This window comes from Clupea harengus, unplaced genomic scaffold, assembly GCF_900700415.2.
Source record: "Clupea harengus unplaced genomic scaffold, Ch_v2.0.2, whole genome shotgun sequence".
Lineage (NCBI taxonomy): Eukaryota > Metazoa > Chordata > Actinopteri > Clupeiformes > Clupeidae > Clupea > Clupea harengus.
Window position 1 is genome coordinate 83903 of NW_024879583.1, and position 20118 is coordinate 104020.

The 20118-nt window shown below is 40.4% G+C and overlaps 1 protein-coding gene across 1 annotated transcript; it reads left to right on the plus strand.

Annotated features, from left to right (window-relative positions):
• Window positions 1–1297: 1297 nt before the first annotated feature.
• On the plus strand, window positions 1298–18886 carry LOC122129042 (tenascin-N-like). Its single transcript, XM_042704062.1, has 12 exons — window positions 1298–1429; window positions 3843–4117; window positions 6170–6436; window positions 7872–7928; window positions 8433–8702; window positions 10269–10331; window positions 12148–12234; window positions 13745–13801; window positions 15879–15953; window positions 16431–16619; window positions 17321–17514; window positions 17771–18886. Exons 1-12 carry the CDS (start codon window positions 1326–1328, stop codon window positions 17840–17842), a joined length of 1710 nt encoding a protein of 569 aa, XP_042559996.1. The 5' UTR covers window positions 1298–1325; the 3' UTR covers window positions 17843–18886.
• Window positions 18887–20118: the final 1232 nt, after the last annotated feature.

The following is a 20118-nucleotide window of genomic DNA, read 5'->3' on the forward strand; positions in this document are numbered from 1 at the left end:
AATATATATGCTACAGTGGGTTAGTTGTTCAGTAGTGAGACGGCGAGGGGGAAGAAACTGTTTTTGTGTCTGGAGGTTTTGGCGAACAATGATCTGTAGCGTCTACCAGAGGGGAGGAGTTTGAATAATTTGTGTCCGGGGTGTGAGGGGTCTGCAGTGATTTTTCCTGCCCGTTTCCTGACTCTGGAGGTGTACAGGTCTTGGATGGTGGGCAGGTTGGCACCGATGATCTTTTCTGCAGACCTGACTGTCCGTTGGAGTCTGTTCTTGTCCAGTTTGGTGGCCGATCCAAACCAGACAGTGATTGAAGTGCACAGAACAGACTCTATGACTGCGGTGTAGAACATGATCAGCAGATCCTGAGGCAGGTTGTACTTCCTAAGCTGGCGCAGGAAGTACATCCTCTGCTGGGCCTTCTTGATGATAGTGTTGATGTTGGGTTCCCACTTCAGATTTCGGGAGATTGTGGATCCCAGAAACCTGAAGGATTCCACAGCCAACACAGTACTGTTGTGTATGATGAGGGGGGGCAGTGCTGGGGGGCTCCTCCTGAAGTCCACTGTCATCTCCACGGTTTTAAGCGTGTTCAGCTCTAGGTTGTTGCGACCGCACCACAGGACCAGCTGTTCAACTTCCCGCCTATATGCAGACTCATCATCAACATAATAACAAATATATGCATAATTTGTCATGGTATTCGCGTGCGCAGGTCGTGGAAGTTGATCTAAAGTTGGTTGGAAAATCGATAGAGTCGTGCCTGAATGTCGAATAACGAATGTTGAATATAAAACTAACTTCACCACTGTGACGTCATCAAACTGAAAGTGGAAGTGTTTGTATAGGCTTGGGATTGACGGCGTAGCTAATATTTAGATCCTAGCGACCAATACTGCGATCAAGGAGGTAAGTTTCGGCCATTCAGTTTTATTCCGTAAATTATTTGTTGATGGTTGTTACATAACAACCAAGAACACTCGTAACTTCCAAATCGGGTGATTGCCGACTAGAAGGCTATTTAGACCATCCGGACAATCTCTTTCGGCTACGTTGTCAGCTAGTTCTGAATGCTGTGGGTAAAGCAACGATAGTTCCGAATTTCCAGCAAAAGGGAATATTTCTCAGTTGAAGACATAACAATCTTAATATTACTGTTACTGATTTTTTTGAGTTTTTAAACTTAAAGTAGGCCCCTATGCTTGACGAAGCTATCTATAAACCTGTGAACTTATCTGTGTATCGTAGCCTGTGTGCGTGTCTCGTGAATATTGAATCATCTCCACTTTTGTTCAGGTGAAAGGCAACCGGCACCAGATAAACGATTTATCATGAGTGACAGTCAGAACACAGGAGGTACTGCTAAACATCAACAGGGAGACCGTAATGACTGCCAGGCGGAGTGTTTGGACGTTGGGCCACACATAACAAAACAGTGAGTAAACCACAGCCAATGCACAGCACATTAAAGGGGAACTAAGGGATGTTTTTAACCTGTTCCCGGTTTCCCCATATGTTTAGGTCCATATTTTCAATTGGGACAAAAACGATCAAAATCGGTTCAGCATTTAGTTAGAACGTTATAACCGGTGTTCCAGTTTAACAGGTGGCCATGTCAGGTGAGATTTGTATGCGTATTCCATCGCCAGATGTCGTTCGCAGATTCGTAATTTTCACGAATAGTAGCTAGGCCTATCTGTGTGTCCGTGACGACAAGATGTTTAAGACCTCGCCGAAAAAAGAAACATCACCAGTTAATGTAAAATGCATATCCGTCTCAATATCATCTACAGACAACAATACAAAACATATTGGACATATAATAATGACGTGATTAGAAACGATGACGAATGTAACGCTCTTGTTTACTCTGTCAGCTGTTTACTCTACCTGTGTCCGTTTAGCTCAGGGGTACTCAATTAGAAACCCAAAAGGTCGCCAAATTTCCATTCAGTCCAGGGTCCGGAACAGTGACGGTCAAAATCCAAAAACATAACTCCAACAAAAACGTTCAAACTAACGTATGCACAAACGGTTATGTGGTCTGGCCTTATTTGTGTGAAAGGTGACACTTTTTTGTGGTTTAAACTTGGGCATAAAAGGTGTGACGGCCAGGCGGAGGCACTGATGTAAGTGTTCATTGGGTGTGCTCCTGTATTTGTTTTTCACCATATTCATGGTTGAAAAGGCAGACTCACAACAGTATCTCTATCCTAAACTGTTGTGTTATACTGCATATTTTCAGTTTAAGTACATTGAGAGCAACTAAACCCAGAAAAAATTCCTTGTATATGAAAATGTACTTGGCCAATAAACATGATTCTGATTCTGATATATGTTGAGGTATGCACGCTCTTGTTGTGTGGCTGATCTAACTATTACACTGCATGTTGCTTGGTATGATTGCAGATGGTTTATTTTTCTGCCCCTTACCTCAGAGTTCTGCGGGTATTTTTGTTCGAAGTGTGCATGCTTTGTTTCATAGTGACGTTTCACGTTACCACTTTTGACAAGGGCAACCGTCTCGTTACAGATTAAACACATCGGTTTTGTGCTCCACACAGGCAGCACAAATGCATAGTTGTCAGTCCACTCTGTCTTAAATTTGCGATTTTTGGAATCAACTTTTCTCTTTTTGTCGGGTTTAAAGCACGCCATGATTTTCGTTCGCTGAGAAAAAAATACCGTTCACATATCTATCTGCCGGCATTGTTGCCATTGACACACACAGCCTGCGTGACCCACAGAGCTCGCGGCCAACATTGAGTAAGTGATTGAGTTGTCATAGTGATGTTGTTATATTACAGCTCCTGATTGGACACGGAAGATAGAAACCACATCGAGTAGGAAAAAAATATATAGCGCGAAATCACGCACCAATGAAACCTCGCTTGATCATGATTAAATTAGAATTTTGATTTAGGCTTCGGTCCAAATTTGATTGCGTCTGGGTCCGGATCCGGACCGCGGTCCGCCTATTGAGTACCCCTGGTTTAGCTCAATAACTGTACATAAACTGTATAAGGTGACACAGGTCTATCTCGGTACGGATCCTTTCTATGTAGTCAGACAAAGTAAGCCAGGCAAAGTAACCCATTTTGGAGCCAAACATATTTTTTTCAGCATAGATCATTTCTATGAGGTGTCCAGAACAACATACTAAAAGTCCTAAGAAATCCTAGTTGAGGAAATATGTTAAAATTCTCATCAATCTGAGATGTGTGCTAATAATGCATGGCAAAAATACACCTCAAAAAAGGACAAAATTAAGCCTATTTGGGTGTATTTTGGGCATATTCGTGTATAGCTCATTTGCATATTCAAATTCATTTTCAAAGAAACTTGTAATACAAAAACATGTACTTTTCATGGGTACTTTCATTGTGTAAAGTTCCATTTTAATAGGAGTAAAGGAAAAAATTACATTTTTGAGGTGTATTTTTGCCATGCATTATTAGCACACATCTCAGATTGATGAGAATTAAACATATTTTCTCAACTAGGATTTCTTAGGACTTTTAGTATGTTGTTCTGGACACCTCATAGAAATGATCTATGCTGAAAAAAATTATTTTACAATTAGTCTGTCGTAAAACGCTACTTTGCCTGGACTACAAGTATAATTACATTATGAGCCTGTCAGTGGCGGATATAATCGGTTTACTTTGACGCGGATGCATGCCCCATATGATTATTAGCCGTTTTGCGGTTAGGTAATAGCGATTTCGAAAAATTTTGTCACTAGTAAAACGTGGACCCAAAAGGTGGGGAAATAGGGCCCAGGTTAAACAAAAAGTCTATGTTTCCTTTCAAGGGAACGCCAGCTAACAGTGGCTAATATATTTCAGATATTTTGTCGCTCCTCCTGGGTCAATCAACATCACGTCCGTGACACATGACGCTGTGTCTCTGAGCTGGGACCCTCCTCAAGGACTGACTGAATCTATGAGATTCAGAGTCACCTGGAAATGTGAAAGCACAAGAGATCTGCTCTGTTCTGAAGTGCCAGTTCCAAATCTTTGCATTCAAGGCCTCACTCCAGGAATGAAATATGAATTTACTGTAGTCACCATCAATGACACGGGAGAGCAAAGTCTGAGTGTTTCAACAACCAAAACAACAGGTAAAGCCTCATCATTTTAATTATATTACATTGTACATGCAGTGGTATATGAAAGTTTTAGCACCCATTTGGAATGGACACAGATTTGGTTGATTTTCAAAGTAAAAGAAGTCAAATAGAACCCAGCCAGAAAATAAACATTAAACAATGAGGCTTTCTTGAATTTGAATGTTGTGGTACCTTTTAAGTTGTGAACTTTAAACAATAAAAAATAAATAATAGCAATTGTGTGTGGCCTGTGCACCCTACTAAGTCTAACACTTATTTGTCAGGCATCACAGCTTGCAAATTATTTTTGTACTCTGGGTTATTCAGATTTTACCTTGCATACTTCAGACATTACCATACACTTTGAGGTCGTTGGTGAAGTTTCCCTCTTATGGCTCTTGTAGGAAGACAGTGTTTACCACAAGCAGCAGTGGAATGGTGCACCACCATACCTGTCTCAGATAAATCTTCCTGCAGGTCTTCTGAGTCACATGAGGGGATTGGTTGGCCTTTCTGACCAGCAGACATGCAGTTTTATTTGAAAGTTGTTGACTTCCACAGTTACCCTTGACAACCATTTCTTAATAATATGTCCTCATGACTTAAATAAGGCTTAACAAGGTAATGTTATGTTCTGAGACTTTAAAGTGTAAGGGTGCCCAAACTTTTTCACATGCCATAATTACTGGGGGGTATTCGTTGTAGCTCGCTAAGCGGTTTAGCGAGCAAATTTTCAGGCTAAGATAAAAACGCCCCTCTTTTTGGTTCGTGGAAGCAACTTTTGATAAATCACCATAGTAACATATCAATTAGCACTAACCTGCTCCCGCGCAGGCTAACTTATGTGTAGCTGGATAAGCTTGCCACACCCCCGGAAAAGGAGGGATCCCATTGACCAAGGACTGATATTAGATAGTTAGATTAGGGTAGGGAGAGAGTTCTTTGCGATCGCCAAGATCCATTATTCCATCATGATGAGTTCTTGTATGAGCGCTACCGATTCAGCCGACAAGGAATAATTCATTTACAGGACCTTCTCGAGTCATTTATTGCAAACACCACAGTCGAACATTGACTGTCTTGCGCTTTTTTGCGAGTGGTACATTTTTGTAGTGTCGGTGATGCGGAGAACAAAGAACTCATAATTATATGACAGTGTTATTAGTACACCATAGCATATCATTATTGTAGAAAATTCAAATTCAAAGCGACTTACAAGGAAATGTAAAACTACACCGAGGAAGGAGGTGAGGGGAATCAAACTAGCAACCTTGCAGTTACTAACCGGTAGCGGTATCCTCTGTACCAGGTCACACTTGCCGTCCCTCATTCATACATAGATATCAACCAATAGACATCCTCACACACCGCTTCTTGTATTGTTCTCACAGCGGTGGCGAATTTTGCCATGATTATGGTCTTGTATTCTTCATAAGCGTTCATATTCATCTCCTGCTCGCCAGCGGAGAAAAAAAGAGCCCTTTTCTTTGAGTTTAGAACCATTATACCGTTAGAAAATCATTGTTTTGGTGATCGACCTTTCCTGCCTTTTGAAGTAGGACGTGCACACGCAATTGCCCTGATAAGTTTAGCCTGGTTGAAATTAACCACATGATTTGGATACGGATCAGCCGTTGACGACCCGATATTTCCTGTTCTCAATCAGCTCGCTAATGTTAACGGGCTAAAAGGACAATTGATTAACTTAGCTTCAGCCCTACGCAGACGGGGCCCTGGTATTTTTGGTTCTATTTTTAACTATGCCATAAAAAGTGCAGAAGCCTTTGAAGAAATCCTCATTTAAAAAATGTTCTTCGCTGCAGGGATTGTATTTACTACTTTTCACTTCAAAAATCAACAAATTACGCATCTTGCTCAGTGGTGTCCAAACATTTGCATACAACTGTATATTAGAATGGTCCCAGCACTGATATTGGTGAATTAAACATGCACTCAAAAGTTAAAGTGCAGTGTATTTTCATGTTCCTGAAAACTGAGCAGTTTTGGAAAAAAACATTATTCATTATAATATATATTATTTGTAACTGCATTCCATTCTTCCAGATGTTCTTGCGCCAAAGGAACTGACGGTGAACGAAGTCACCACAACATCAGCTCACCTTAGCTGGACTCAGCCATATGAGATGGACCTGACTTCTCATAGTTTCCGCATATCTTACTCCAGTACAGAGAAAGATGAAGAGTTTATCTCCACTTCCTCGTACCGCACAGTCATCACAGGCTTAAAACCAGACACAGAGTACACTGTCAGTGTCTCCGTTGTGTGCCACAGTGGAATTTGCCAGCCTGCTACAACTACCTTCCATACTAGTATGTCAATTACACTATTATTTAATTAATTAAGTGGAACCGTTTCCACCGTATTGGATTCTATGAAAATGTTGAGAAATGGCAACTTGTAATGTAAACCTAACTGATGTTGTGGTAATATTGTATTTTACCAAAAGGTTTTAAAAATGTTCAAAGGCCAATTTTTTTTGCCCATTTTCACCAAATGCTTGCTACAGATCTTCAGACCAATCCTCACCAAAATTATCAGATGGATTTTAGATTTTTAAAAGCGTTTGTCCAATATAGCAAATCGAATTCAGCAGCAAAGCTGCTAAACAGGACGTGAGGTCATATCTGAATTAATTGACACTAATCTTCGTATAAGGACTCTTTGGTAGCTTTGGAAAAAAAGATTTTTGCCATTTGACTACTGGGGAGTGCTGCAATACGGCATATCGAGTTTGGACAGGAAGTGATCATATATCTTGGCTTACCTTTGGTCAATTAACATACAATTGCAAACTATGCTCTGCTGGGCTGCTGTGCCCCCTCATTGCTGTTTGCAGCTGTATTTGTGTGATTGCGATTATCTTAAATGCCTTCAAACTGCGGCATTTTTTAAGGCAGCATCGATGTATCCTTGATACTGCCCATTACCCATGAATCTGTGCAGCAACTCCCTCAAGCAACTGTAAATTGTAAACAAAGATGGTGGACCAAACTCTGATGGCCATGTTTGGTATGTAAATGTCATTTTTTTTGCATTTTCTCACTCAGATTTTTCAAAAGTTACAGAGAAATGCACTATCCAATTTCCAAGGTGTCTGTCAGCCAACTATATAACGTTGGCAAATTAGCTCACGTTAGCTAGCCTAACGTTCTTGCGACGTGCTAATATCATAAATTACTGTAATTGTTATCTTAATACACTGTTCAAAAATAATGTTTTTGGAGGATGCCTTCACCCAAGTTGTCTTATGAGACACCTGTCTATCACAGCAGCAAGGCCGCAACCTTTTGTTTCGTATGCACCCATAGTCTTGCAGCGTCACAACATGGCAAGGTGGGGACAAGATAGCTGACTTCATGAACATAAAATAGGCCTACACATCAGAGAATGTCGGGCTCTGGTAATATTATGTGATGAGCGAACTCCATAACTGCTAAACTAAGTTAGCCAGTTGATCATATTTAGACTACAGTACAATCCAATTATGAAATAAACCAATTGTTTACCTGAATGTTCCAACGTTTTCCTGGTGATGTTTGGGGATATGCTATTGCTGGGATAGATTGTTTGGGGGTAAAATTAAACTTCTTCTTTAGTTCTTATTCAGCATTTAAGCCTTGGCCAGGAAAGTCGGCCTAATGAGGATGATGGTATATTCCACTCATGAGAATGAACTGATTCATGCTGTCATGTTTATGTAAAATTATATGTACAATATCTTATGGCATTTTCTGACCTGGCCAGATGGTGACGAGAGACCTCTTAAAGACAAGCAAGACTCCATCACCTCTGCCTCTAAAGGTACAGTTTAAAGTATGACAATTACGCTGCAGTTAGTCTGAAGTTATTATAAAGGTGTATGTGTCCGTACACATACAGTACATGCATGTACAATCACATCAATGCAAAGATTAAAATGATAAAGAGGATGTTAATAGTAGCGTATATACACCTGCCCCTGAGTGTTTTGTTTGTTTCTCCAAAGACCAAAGCCTGATGTCTTCCAGGCACAACTTGAAGCAGGGGAACGTGGACCCTTTTCTCTTACTCTGACTGCGGATATAACAAAGAATTATTGTGTTTCATTATAGTCAGATTTGGTCAGGGTCAATTTGGTGTACCAGGCATACAACACAAGATACAGTACAGCCCTGCATGTAGACAACATAGATGTTTGCAAATGATGCCGTAAAGTAACTATGTTGATGTGTCAGTCTGTCTGCCTGTTAGCCTTTGTCATGTTTTGTCCACTACGGACTGCCTGTCCCCATGACTTACCTTTGATTTGGCCTCTGTTTTTCCAAGATCTCCCTCCTCCTGGGCCAATCAAGATCACGACCGTTGCACATGGCGCTGTGTCTCTGAGCTGGGAACCTCCGAAAGGACTGACAAAGTCTATGAAATTCAGAGTCACCTGGAAAAGTGAAAGGGAAGGAGATCTGTACCGATCTGAAGTGCCAGTTGCAAATCATCGCATTCAAGGCCTCACTCCAGGAGTGAAATATGAATTTACTGTAGTCACCATCAGTGACAGTGGTGGGCAAAGTACGAGTGTTTCAACAACCCATACAACAGGTAAAGCCTCATAATTTTAATTATATTACATTTTTATAGTTTACTATGACCATATTTTTCAGCAGATATAGCAGGTTCAGAATTTTAAATGCAGTTGAATGTAAAAGTTTGGGCACCCCTATGGGGAAAAAAACAGTCTGTTAATTTTCAAAGTGAAAGAAGTAAAATAGAACCCCTCCAGCAAAGAAACATTCACCAATGAGGCAAAACTGGAAGGAAAAACTGAAAAAGTACTTTTTCAGTTTTTAAAGAATTAATAGTAATTGTGGCCTATGCAAAACATGTCAAAACAGGTCGTGCCGCTTTGCGCTATACAACATCCGCAAAATCAGGCCGTACCTAACCCAGTATGCCACCCAGCTGCTGGTGCAAACCTTGGTGAGTTCCCGCCTGGACTACTGCAACGCCCTCCTAACGGGCCTGCCGGCTTGCGTGGTGAAACCACTACAGATGATCCAGAATGCGGCGGCGCGTCTGGTGTTCAACCAACCGAAAAGGGCACACGTCACCCCGCTACTCATTGAGCTCCACTGGCTGCCGGTAGCTGCTCGCATTAAGTTCAAGTCACTTATGCTTGCCTACAGAGTGCTTGCTGGTTCTGCTCCCACCTACCTAAATGCTCTTGTAAGGGCAAATGTTACACCCAGGACGCTGCGCTCGTCTAGTGAGCGCCGTTTGGCACTGCCGTCTGTGCAAGCACGGCAATCCAGACTATTCTCATTTGTAGTTCCACGTTGGTGGAACGAACTGCCTAGTACTACCAGAGCAGGGGCGTCCCTCTCTACCTTCAAGAAGCTTTTGAAGACCCAACTCTTCAGAGAGCACCTCCCTTCCTAACTGGCACCTGACTAGCGCTTAACTTGCACTTCAGCAGTTACATTCCTGCACTTCTTTTTCCTTTTTTCTAGGTTGTTGTTTTCTAATTCTCATGTAAAGTAGTATTTATTGTTACACCATGCTTTTTATTGCTCTTAGCTTGACTGTTCTCTCCCTTGTACGTCGCTTTGGACAAAAGCGTCTGCTAAATGACTAAATGTAAATGTAAATGTCTGCACTTAATAACATTCCTTGGTCAGGTATCACAGCTTGCAAATTATTTTTGTAGACAGCTAAAAACAGACACTTCACATATTGGGATACATTTAGGCTGTCTTGCATGCACATCCTGTTCCAGATTTACCTCCAGATGTTCAATCGCAGACAAGTTTAGGGCCTGCAGGTTAAAGCTACTGTTAAAAAAGCTACATAATTATGTCGTTGGTGAAGTTTCCCTCTGATGGCTCTTGTTGTTTCAAATGTTGTAAGACAATGTTTAACACAAGCAGCACCACATCCTGGTGATGTTTGGGGATATGCTATTACTGGGCTTGATTGTTTGGGGTAAAATTGCACTTCTTCTATAGTTCTTATTCAGCGGAATTTAAGCCTTGGCCAGAAAAGAAGACGGCCTAATGAGGATGATTGCATATTCCACTCATGCGAATTAACTGATCTTGTTGCTTCATGCTGTCATGTTTATGTAAACTAAAATGTACAATATCTTATGGCATTTTCTGACCTGGACAGATTGTGATGAGAGATCTTCTAAACACAAGCAACACTCCACCGCCTCCGTCTCCGCCTCTGAAGGTAAGGTTCAAAATATGACAATTACTCTGCAGTTAGTCTGAAGTTATTAGTAAAGGGGTGTATTTGTCCATACACATATAGTACATGCATGTACAATCACATTAATATAAAGATAAAAAGGATTAAGAGGATGTTAGGAAAAATGACTTACCTTAAAAACTATAGACTGCAAAATACCTGCATAATGTGACCAGTGTTTCAGTTGAACCAAATGTGTTTCCGTCTGACCTAAAATATAGTGTGATTGACGTCCATATTAAGGGGCAAATGTTTCATGTTAGCGCCCGTTATAGGCGTAATTTAATCTCAGTGTGCAACTAAAAACATGGCATGGTCTGTATGAACAGACCACACATGGCTAAAACCACATTCTGCCTGCTCCATTTGCAAAGGCATTTGTGGGAAAAGTGGTGGTTTTGGGCACAATTATGGGAGGAGAAACTTTATCCGCATTTAAAAGTAGGTGTAATCTAGATTGCATGGACAGGAGAAACTTCCACAACCAATGGAATCGGTATTCTGACCACCAGCTCATTTGTACCATGTTATAAGTAACCTTTACTAACGATTGCCTTTTATTTGTCTTGCCATCACTTGTTCACTGCATCCACTTCCCTATACGTAGATGCCTGCCACACTATTAGATTAGTTTGTCAAAGCTGCACAGGTGGTGTAGAATTACTGGCCTGTATTATCTCTGTTTGATAAAGCCTTATTAGCATGTATTCCTGATCACAAAACTCTTGATTCATTTTAACGGTGGTCTGCGGTAGCATGATTCCATTCAATTGTACCTGTGATGGAAGGATACCGTTCAGTTGCAGGCACAACCAATTAGGATTGTGGTTAGAGGGCAGTGACATGCATTGATTGCACGATCAGCTGCAGGTTTAGTACATTCAGCAGAAAATGAAAAGGCACAGTGTGCTTTTTGTGGACCTGCCAAGTTGCTGTTGACGCTGGGTTCTCTAGTGTATGTACACTACGGGCCGCGTTAGTCTAGCGTACAGTACCAGTCAAAAGTTTGAACACACCTTCTCATTCAATGGCTTTTCTTTATTTAAATGTTTTTGTACATTGTAGATTAATACTGAAGAAATCAAAACTATGAAAGAAGAAATATGGAATTATGTAGTAAACAAAAAGGTGTTGAACAAATGAGAATGTTTTAGATTTTAGATTCTTCAAAGCAGCCACCTTTTGCTTTGATAACAGCTTTGCACAGTCTTGGCATTCTCTCAATCAGATACATGAGGTAGTCACCTGGAATGGTTTTCAATTAACAGGTGTGCCTTGTCAACAGTTAATTTGTGGAATGTCTTGCCTGTGTTTGGGGTCATCAGTTGTGTTGTGCAGAGGTATGGTTGGTATACAGTGAATAGCCCTATTACTACTAGTACGACTACTTCACTAATCCATATTATGGCAAGAACCACTCAACTAAGTAAAGAGAAACGACAGTCCATCATTACTTGAAGACGTGAAGGTCAGTCAATACGGAAAACTTTGAATGTATCCTCAAGTGCAGTTTGCGAAAACCATGAAACGCTATGATGAAACTGGTTCTCATGAGGAACGCCCCAGTAAAGGAAGACTAAGACCAAGTTCATTAGCGATACCAACCTCAGAAACCGCCAATTAAGAGTACCTCAGTTCAGAGCCCACATAAATGCTTTTGTTTAAACATCTGCATGCTGCTCTCTTAGTTGTTGTACACTGCACAATCATCTCTCACTCAAATGTTTTAATGTGATTAAGCACAAACTTTCCTCACCTTTACAGGTACAGTTACTAATCCATCACACTTTTTTAACAGGCCTTGTCAATGGGAAACAAAGTGGTTCGGACAGGGCCATAAACAATTCCAGCCAATCAGCACTGTTGTCCAGGAACACGAAGGGAGGTGTGTAATTTGATTATCTTTTTAGCTCAAATATCAACAAACTTTTTTCCAGAATCACAAAAGACAAATATTTCTTTTTGTAAGGTTCTATATTCAGTTCTGACTAGCTGTTGGCAGCGTGTGGTCTCCCACAGGGGAAGCAACCATAGGACTAGCGCCCTTGATGGTGTGCTTCAGCACAATTTATAACTCCACCCATCCCCCTGTGTTTCAAAGCAGCTTATTCTCCATGTCACTTTTCTCATCTAAACTGTCTTTCCATCGACAGTGTGTAATTCAAACAGTTAGTTTTCCCTATGCTGATATCTGCACATTTTAGTTTGGTGTAGTTGTGGTAAAACATAATTCTACTATATCGTAAGGAGGAGTGGATACACTTCGGAATTAAGTGATTGACAGCCTTCTTTGGAAGAGACAGCCGCAGAACCTGAATCATGCCCTTGCTTGCTCATTATGTGGAGTACCTGAGTTTGTAGGCTAGTCAAGTATGCCAGACAACTGTTAAATCTAAAGGTTTAGATAATCATATCCTTTTGTTGTGCCTTCGTTCGTTCATTTACAAAGTTTTCTGACAAACCAATATATAATTTTAGCGACATTATGAATTGTATCCGTTTCCTGCTTTTACAAGCTAATTGGGAATAGCCTAAGACAAATGACACTGGTAGTTCTGGTTTTGATTGCATAGGAAATTGTTTTTGTGCCACACACTGCACCTTGACATCAGGACAACAAGACGGGTCTACCAGATAAGTAGGCGTGGTGGACTTCTTGTCATTAGGTGTACCTGATTTTGACTCTTGTCTCTACTGTGCAAACTCTTGCTCCAAGTGACAACATGGCGGAGGGATTTTAGCTTATTTTCTATAGAACGGAAGGGCATGAAGACCTCCACCTCTATATACAGTCATTGATTTAACCAAAAACAGCTGTGCTGATGAGACACAAAGGTGAACATGGTTATAGTATTTAGAGGATGCTTTCATCCAAAGAGTCCTACAAAACAAATTAGAAAAAAAGCCAATATTAACAACAACCAAAGTAGTACGAACCATATCCGAAAATGCATATAACAGCATTGTGTATCAGAATTAACAATAATAACTATAATAGGCATAATATGAATATTGTAGGGCTTGTAGAACATAGAATGTTCACAATTAGAGAATTATGAGTTCTAAAGAGGTGAATCTTTAAACTTTGTGATACTCCATGAATGTGCCATGGCTGTCAGGTGATCAAACAGCACTAGGTAGGTCATTCCACCATTAAACCAGTTGTTTACCTGAATGTTTCAATATTTTCCTGGTGATGTTTTGGGATATGCTATTGCTGGACTTGATTGTTTGGGGTAAATTGCCCTTCTTCTATAGTACTTATTGAGCAGAATTTAAGTCTTGGCCAGAAAAGTCTGCCTAATGGGGATGATAATGTATTCCGCTCATGCAAATGAACTGATCTTGTTGCTTCATGCTGTACAATATCTTATGGCATTTTCTGACCTGGACAGATGGTGACAATAGACCTCCTGAACACAAGCAATACTCCACCAGCTCTACCTCTGAAGGTATGGTTTAAAATATGACAATTACTCTGCAGTTAGTCTGAAGTTATTATAAAGGGGTGTATTTGTCCGTACACATATAGTACATGCATGTACAATCACATTAATACAAAGATAAAAATGATTAAGAGGATGTTAGGAAAAATGACTTGCCTATGAAAAACTATAGACTGCAAAATACCTGCATAATGTAACTTCAGTGTTTTAGTTGAACCAAATGTGTTTCCATCTGACCTAAAATATTGTGTGATCGATGTCCCTAATAAGGGGCAGATGTTACATCTTAGCGCCTGTGTAGTCACCCCACCCGGACTCGAGCCCGGGTCTACAGGGTGCCAAACATGCACTCTGACCGCAATGCCAAAGAACCAGGATCGATGGCATGGCAGTCAGATCACATACGCATCTGTAGTGACGATCACATCGTCACACTGCCCTCACCCTCGGGAAGCGCACCCTTGTGCTTCACGCACACAGGCATTCCTCGCGCATCCACCAACTGTACTTCTCCCATCCAGAGCGCCCCACACACAAGTGCTTCACTCACACAGGGGTCAACCTAGGGGTCCCTCACACAGTTTTACGGGCATGCCTCCAATGACCTCACAGCGAGCCATCCCACTTCTGACACCATTTGTAGCGGAGGAAGAGTGTAATCACCCCACCTGGACTCGAACCCGGGTCTACAGGGTGCCAAACATGCACTCTGACCGCAACGCCAAAGAGCCAGGCTGGATGGCATGGCAGTCAGAGCACATTATCATCTGTAGTGACGTCACATCGTCACAGCCTGTTAAAGGCATTATTTCATCGCTGTATGCAACAAAGAAAACATGGCATAGACTGTATGAACAGACCGCACATGGCTAAAACCACATTCTGCCTGCTGCAGGAGCGCAGAATGACACGTTTCTGACATTTTCACATGCATTTGTGGGAAAAGTGGGAGTTTTGGGCACAACTATGGGAGGAGAAGCGCAAGGAGTGACTGATTACAGCTGTTTCTCAAAGTCAAGGATGCTTCCCTGGTAGGACAGGTCCTTCCTAGTTTTGATCTTCAGAGGCTAGGCAACACTCCTTCCGAGTAGTCGACCGATATGGGTTTTTCAATGGCCGATGTCGATGCCGAAGTTCAGAAACATTATGATAGCTAGAATAACCCATAGCATTCGTTCCCCATAACGTTGTTGGTAAGCTGATTACATTAACACTAGCTTTCGGACTGCTGACACTCCAGCGGTATCCTTGGAAATTCTCTGAAAGAAGGACTTAATCCTTGGTAGAATTAAAAGGATCCTAGACATTGGAACAGTCCTTCGGCGGGATTCGATGACGTTACATCTTTGAAACATAATCGTTAAGCATCCTTTCTTGACTTTGAGAAACAGCCAATGTATTCTGTTGTATGGATGAAAACTGCAGGGCAGCACACGTCTGAAAATGTTCAGCCTTTTAAAAGTAGGTGTAATCTAGATTGCATGCTATGCGTGGATAGGAGAAACTTCCAGAAACAATGGAATCAGTATTCTGACCACCAGTTTTGCTCATCTGTACATGTTAAAAGTAACCTTGACTATCGATTGCCTTTTATTTGTCTTGCCATCACTTGTTCAACACATCCACTTCCCTACACGTAGATGTCTGCTACACTATTGAGTTTGTTTGTCAAAGCTGCACAGGTGGTCTCTGTTGACACCTTATTAGCATGAATATCTATTTCCTGATCGCTAAACTTTTGATTCCTTTTAATCGTGGTCTGCAGTGCCATGATTCCATTAAATTCAACCCGTGATTAAAGGATACCATTCAGTTACAGGCACAGCAAATTAGAGGGCAGGTACAGAGTGTGCTTCCTGCAAGTCGCTGTTTAAATTACATCTGCCCCTAAGTGTTTTGCTTGTTTCTTCAAAGATCAATGCCTGATGTCTTTCATATTATTTCAAATGTTGTTTTGTTTAGACATCTGCTTGCTGCTGTTAGTTGTTTTACACTGCAGAATCATCTCATCATTGAACACAAACTTTCCTCACCTTTTTAAAGGTGCAGTTTGCCTTTCTAATCCAATACACCTTTTTCACAGGCCTTGTACATGGGAAACAAAGTGGCTTGGACAATTCCAGCCAATCAACACGCTGGCCCTGGAGCACGAAGGGAGGTATGTAATTTGATTATCTTTTAAGCTCAAATATCAACAACTTTGTACCAGAATGACAAATATTGACATCAGGACAAGATGACGGGTCTACCAGATAAGTAGGTGTAGTGGACTTCTTGTCATTGGGTGTACCTGTTTTTGACTCTCGTCTCTACTGCACAACTCTGGCTCCAAGTGACAACATGGCGGAGGGATTTTAGCTTGTTTTCTATAGAACAGAAGGGCATGAAGTCACATCGTCCACCTCTATATACAGTCATTGATTTAACCAATATCAACTGTGCTGTTGAGACACAAAGGGGTGATGGTTATGGTATTTAGAGGATGCTTTTATCCAAAGTGACCCACAAAATGAATTCGGACAAACTGTTATTTCTTCACATTCTGTTGATATGTTTTGTTCATTTTTGAATGTTTTAAACTAAAATTCCTACATATAGGACCTTTTAATAACTACTGATGGAATTTGGATTCTAGTGCCTTCAAGGAAGACATATTACACTCTTGCTACTGGAATGTCGGCGAAATACTCTCTGGGCATCAAAAAATATCTCACACATCTGTCTGAGGTGAAATCGGAACAGACTTGTGATATGATCCTGGCTGCCTGCATAGTTGTGTCTAATGCTGGAAGGGATGTTGAAGCAGCACTGAAAGACATCCCTGGTATGAAGCACAACATTTGGTATTGTTATTACGTTTGATTTAATGTGCTGACCTTCATATGAGCTGCCATAACACATACACTGCTTTTAGTCTGGTCTTGAAACATGCATTTGTATTAATTTGGGCTTGGGTTATTGAAATGGACTTAAATTCAATTGATGCTGAAAGGCTCACAGTTCATGTGGTGATCACAGGACTCCTGGCTAAACAGGCAGTTCCCATATCACACACACAGGCATTTCCCATATCACACACACACATAGGTGGCTGCTCGGTTTCCCAATATTTCATCTACTGTACATAGTCAACAGGTCCAAAGATTTCTAATATTTTGTTATTGTCAAATTTCAAATTAAAATCAGTCCTCTTTCTCAACACTTCAACCATCTCCACAGCGCCCTAACTGGAGACCAGTTAACCTGGCCTGACAAGCCCTTCTTATTGGAGAATTACTAGAATTACAGCCTAGCTGATGGTATCCACATGCTGATCCGGTATAGAGTTGTAGATGTTAGATCACCAAAAGTGTTACCTGAGTTGAATAGATAATTTCGGGCCAAAAGGTGTTAAGAAGTCTTAGTCTTTTTAGTTGTTATATAGCTGGTTAGTATTAAGTGTGTGATACTTATACCCCTTAGTGACATGTATGTGCAGTTTTCTCATCAGTCTTTTATCGTTCTCCTGTTTTACTTTCTGAACAGAAGCCAAGCCGACCATTCTGGTGGTTCTGCACCATACCATTGACCCTGATCATGTAGTACGAGACAGCAGTAAGTTTACCAAAAGGGATGACATGCTCATTGTGGACTGTCTGTTTAATGAGGATGATGGATTATTGAGATGTGAAAGAAATGACATTGCACAATCTACAATGCTGAAATGGATTGACACAAAGGTAATTCCTGCATCGTGAACTACAAGCAATATAAACAAGTATTGTTAAAACCTACAACATTACAATTAAAACATTATAATTATAAACTTGTAATTTTGAGGACAAAGCAGACTACACAGAAAATACCTTCAACAATATCTGGCATTTGATCCAACATGTCAAGCCCTCTTCATTTTGACAAAACACCCATTTGAATTTCACTTTAATACTTCATTTTAAGTCTTCATCAAAAATCTTTGTTTTTTACCCGGAGCAGGTACAAAACGGAGCACAAATCCACCAACCACAAGTATGTAATTCCACTTCATATTCACATTCTCAGTATTAGTTTTTGGTTTTATATATTCACATATTCAGTATTGCTTTAAATATATAAGGCATCTTGTTTTTTCATCGTTTAGCATTTGTCAGTCAGTGACTGTGTGGATTGTGTCTGTACCTTTGGAGAGATTACATACAAACTGTTTATAGACAGATGGATGGATGGACATGCCACAACTAAACACTCTGATATTCCAGGTGTCCACTAAAGAAACATCATGGAGTCTTTCCTCATTTAAGTGGTCCTGATGTCTATGAGGTGATTTGAAGTCGGGCCTTGGAGAATCCCATGATCATCTTGTTCTTATGTTGTTCTTATTTTAAATAGTTTGGCATGAATGTCCGAAGCCCACTCTAAACACAATAATCTTAAACAAATACAAGTACCTACTAATCTTGATTAAATGTTCAAAAGAATGTCTCATCCTTAACTTTCTTAAACATCTTTAACAATGCCTTTTGGAGATCAGTTCATCTTCTACTTGCTTAACTATTCACAGTAATATATATATTTGTTTTGGCATATCACTGTCAAGCAAGGTATCTAAAATTGTGTATATTGTGTAGTGGAACAGATGAACAGCTACACAGTTATCTTGCATACAGACCACGACCCAGAGCGGTAACATGTCCTATGATAGCCATTTCTAATGACTTTGCATTATATCATGTTACGATTGTATGCATATCATAAAGTATTATAATAATGGTTATACTCACAAACAAGTGTTAGACTCTATAGCAATGTACATAATGCATTATGAGGTGTTGATTTGATGTATTATAACTAATGGTAATACCAGACTATATAATCTCAGACCATGGTGCATAGTGCATTATAACCACCAATCCTGCCTAGTTATAAATACACACCAGTCACTGTGCTGATACATTTTAACAATTTATGATTATAGACTGCACATGATGGAATAATACCCTAGTCATTTTGTATGTAACATAGCAGGTCTCTGCTAGCTTTAAGTAAAGTATGAAGATGTTCTTACCAGTATTAAATAGCATAGGCAAGTGTAGGATCATAGACAAAGAGTAAAGCAACCAACACATTTTGTGCAGAAGTTTGTACATTCTTTGCAGAAAATAAAAACCAGTGCAATAGTGGTTTCCAAATTACTTGTGCATCTGTCTTATTAATGTAACCTCAATTTCAATACACCTTAAATGAAACTGCTTTTCAATAGTTCATGCTTTTGAAAATAAAGCTGACTGAACATCACTGTAGCAGCACCTGAACAGTCAAGAGAAAAGTACTGAAACCAATTGAGGTTTTAGTTAGAAATTGGCAAGAGATTACAGCAATTTCAATTACAATCTTCACAAAAGGCAAAAAAACACAACTGTAACTGGTCTCCAGATTAATTGTAACGCATTCTATGTTACTACTGACTACTAGTTACACCTTTATATTTAAACATTATACAACAATACACATATGACCTAAAGAGATACAATTTTGTATTGAAAAAATTACAGCAGATGGACACTCTTTTTAACTTACTCCCTAAATTCTCCAGACATGTCAGTAGAGGAAATAATATCAACCACATCCCAGCAAGGCAGCCCTTAGCTCAAAACTCTGCAGCCTGCTCTGTCCCTGCCTCTCTCGATCAACAAAGACGAGCCCCATATATCCATTCCCCCATTAACAAATAAGACGAAGGGGCGATGCCTCGTCCCACACAGTGGAATTCGGTGCGACATCCTGGCCCGTAAAACATCCCACAACAAAACTCCCCTTGCCACCAGCTTACACTGCTCTACTCTGTGCTAACACAACATGAATCTCCGTGCTTTAGCTATATGATAGACCGATATAATATTATTTATTGTATAAGTATTTTCCAAATATTCATATATGAAAAGTATCTCATTAGTGCTATGTTACAAATAGTGTCCACTAATTCAAAATGAATATGTTGTTATGATGTGCATAACTTGAACTGTAAAATGAATTGGGTACTGTATTGTATACAAGGTAAGTCGGCTTCAGAGAAAACGGAATCTGATTCATGAGGAGGGATTTTGAATCGAGGGAGGGAGAGAGAGGTGTGCGATTTGTTAAACTTCTGAGTTTGTTCAACTTTGTAGAAAAACTGTTAAAGCTCTGTTTCTGTGCATTTGAAGTGTGTGTGTGTGTTTTAAGTTGAGGGCAGGGGGGATTAACTGTGACACCACCCACCAGCTCCAGCCCATCAGCTTCACCTTCCCCACCACAGCAGAGGCCTACGCCTCTCCACAGCTGCCCACCTCAGAGCACCCCCCCTT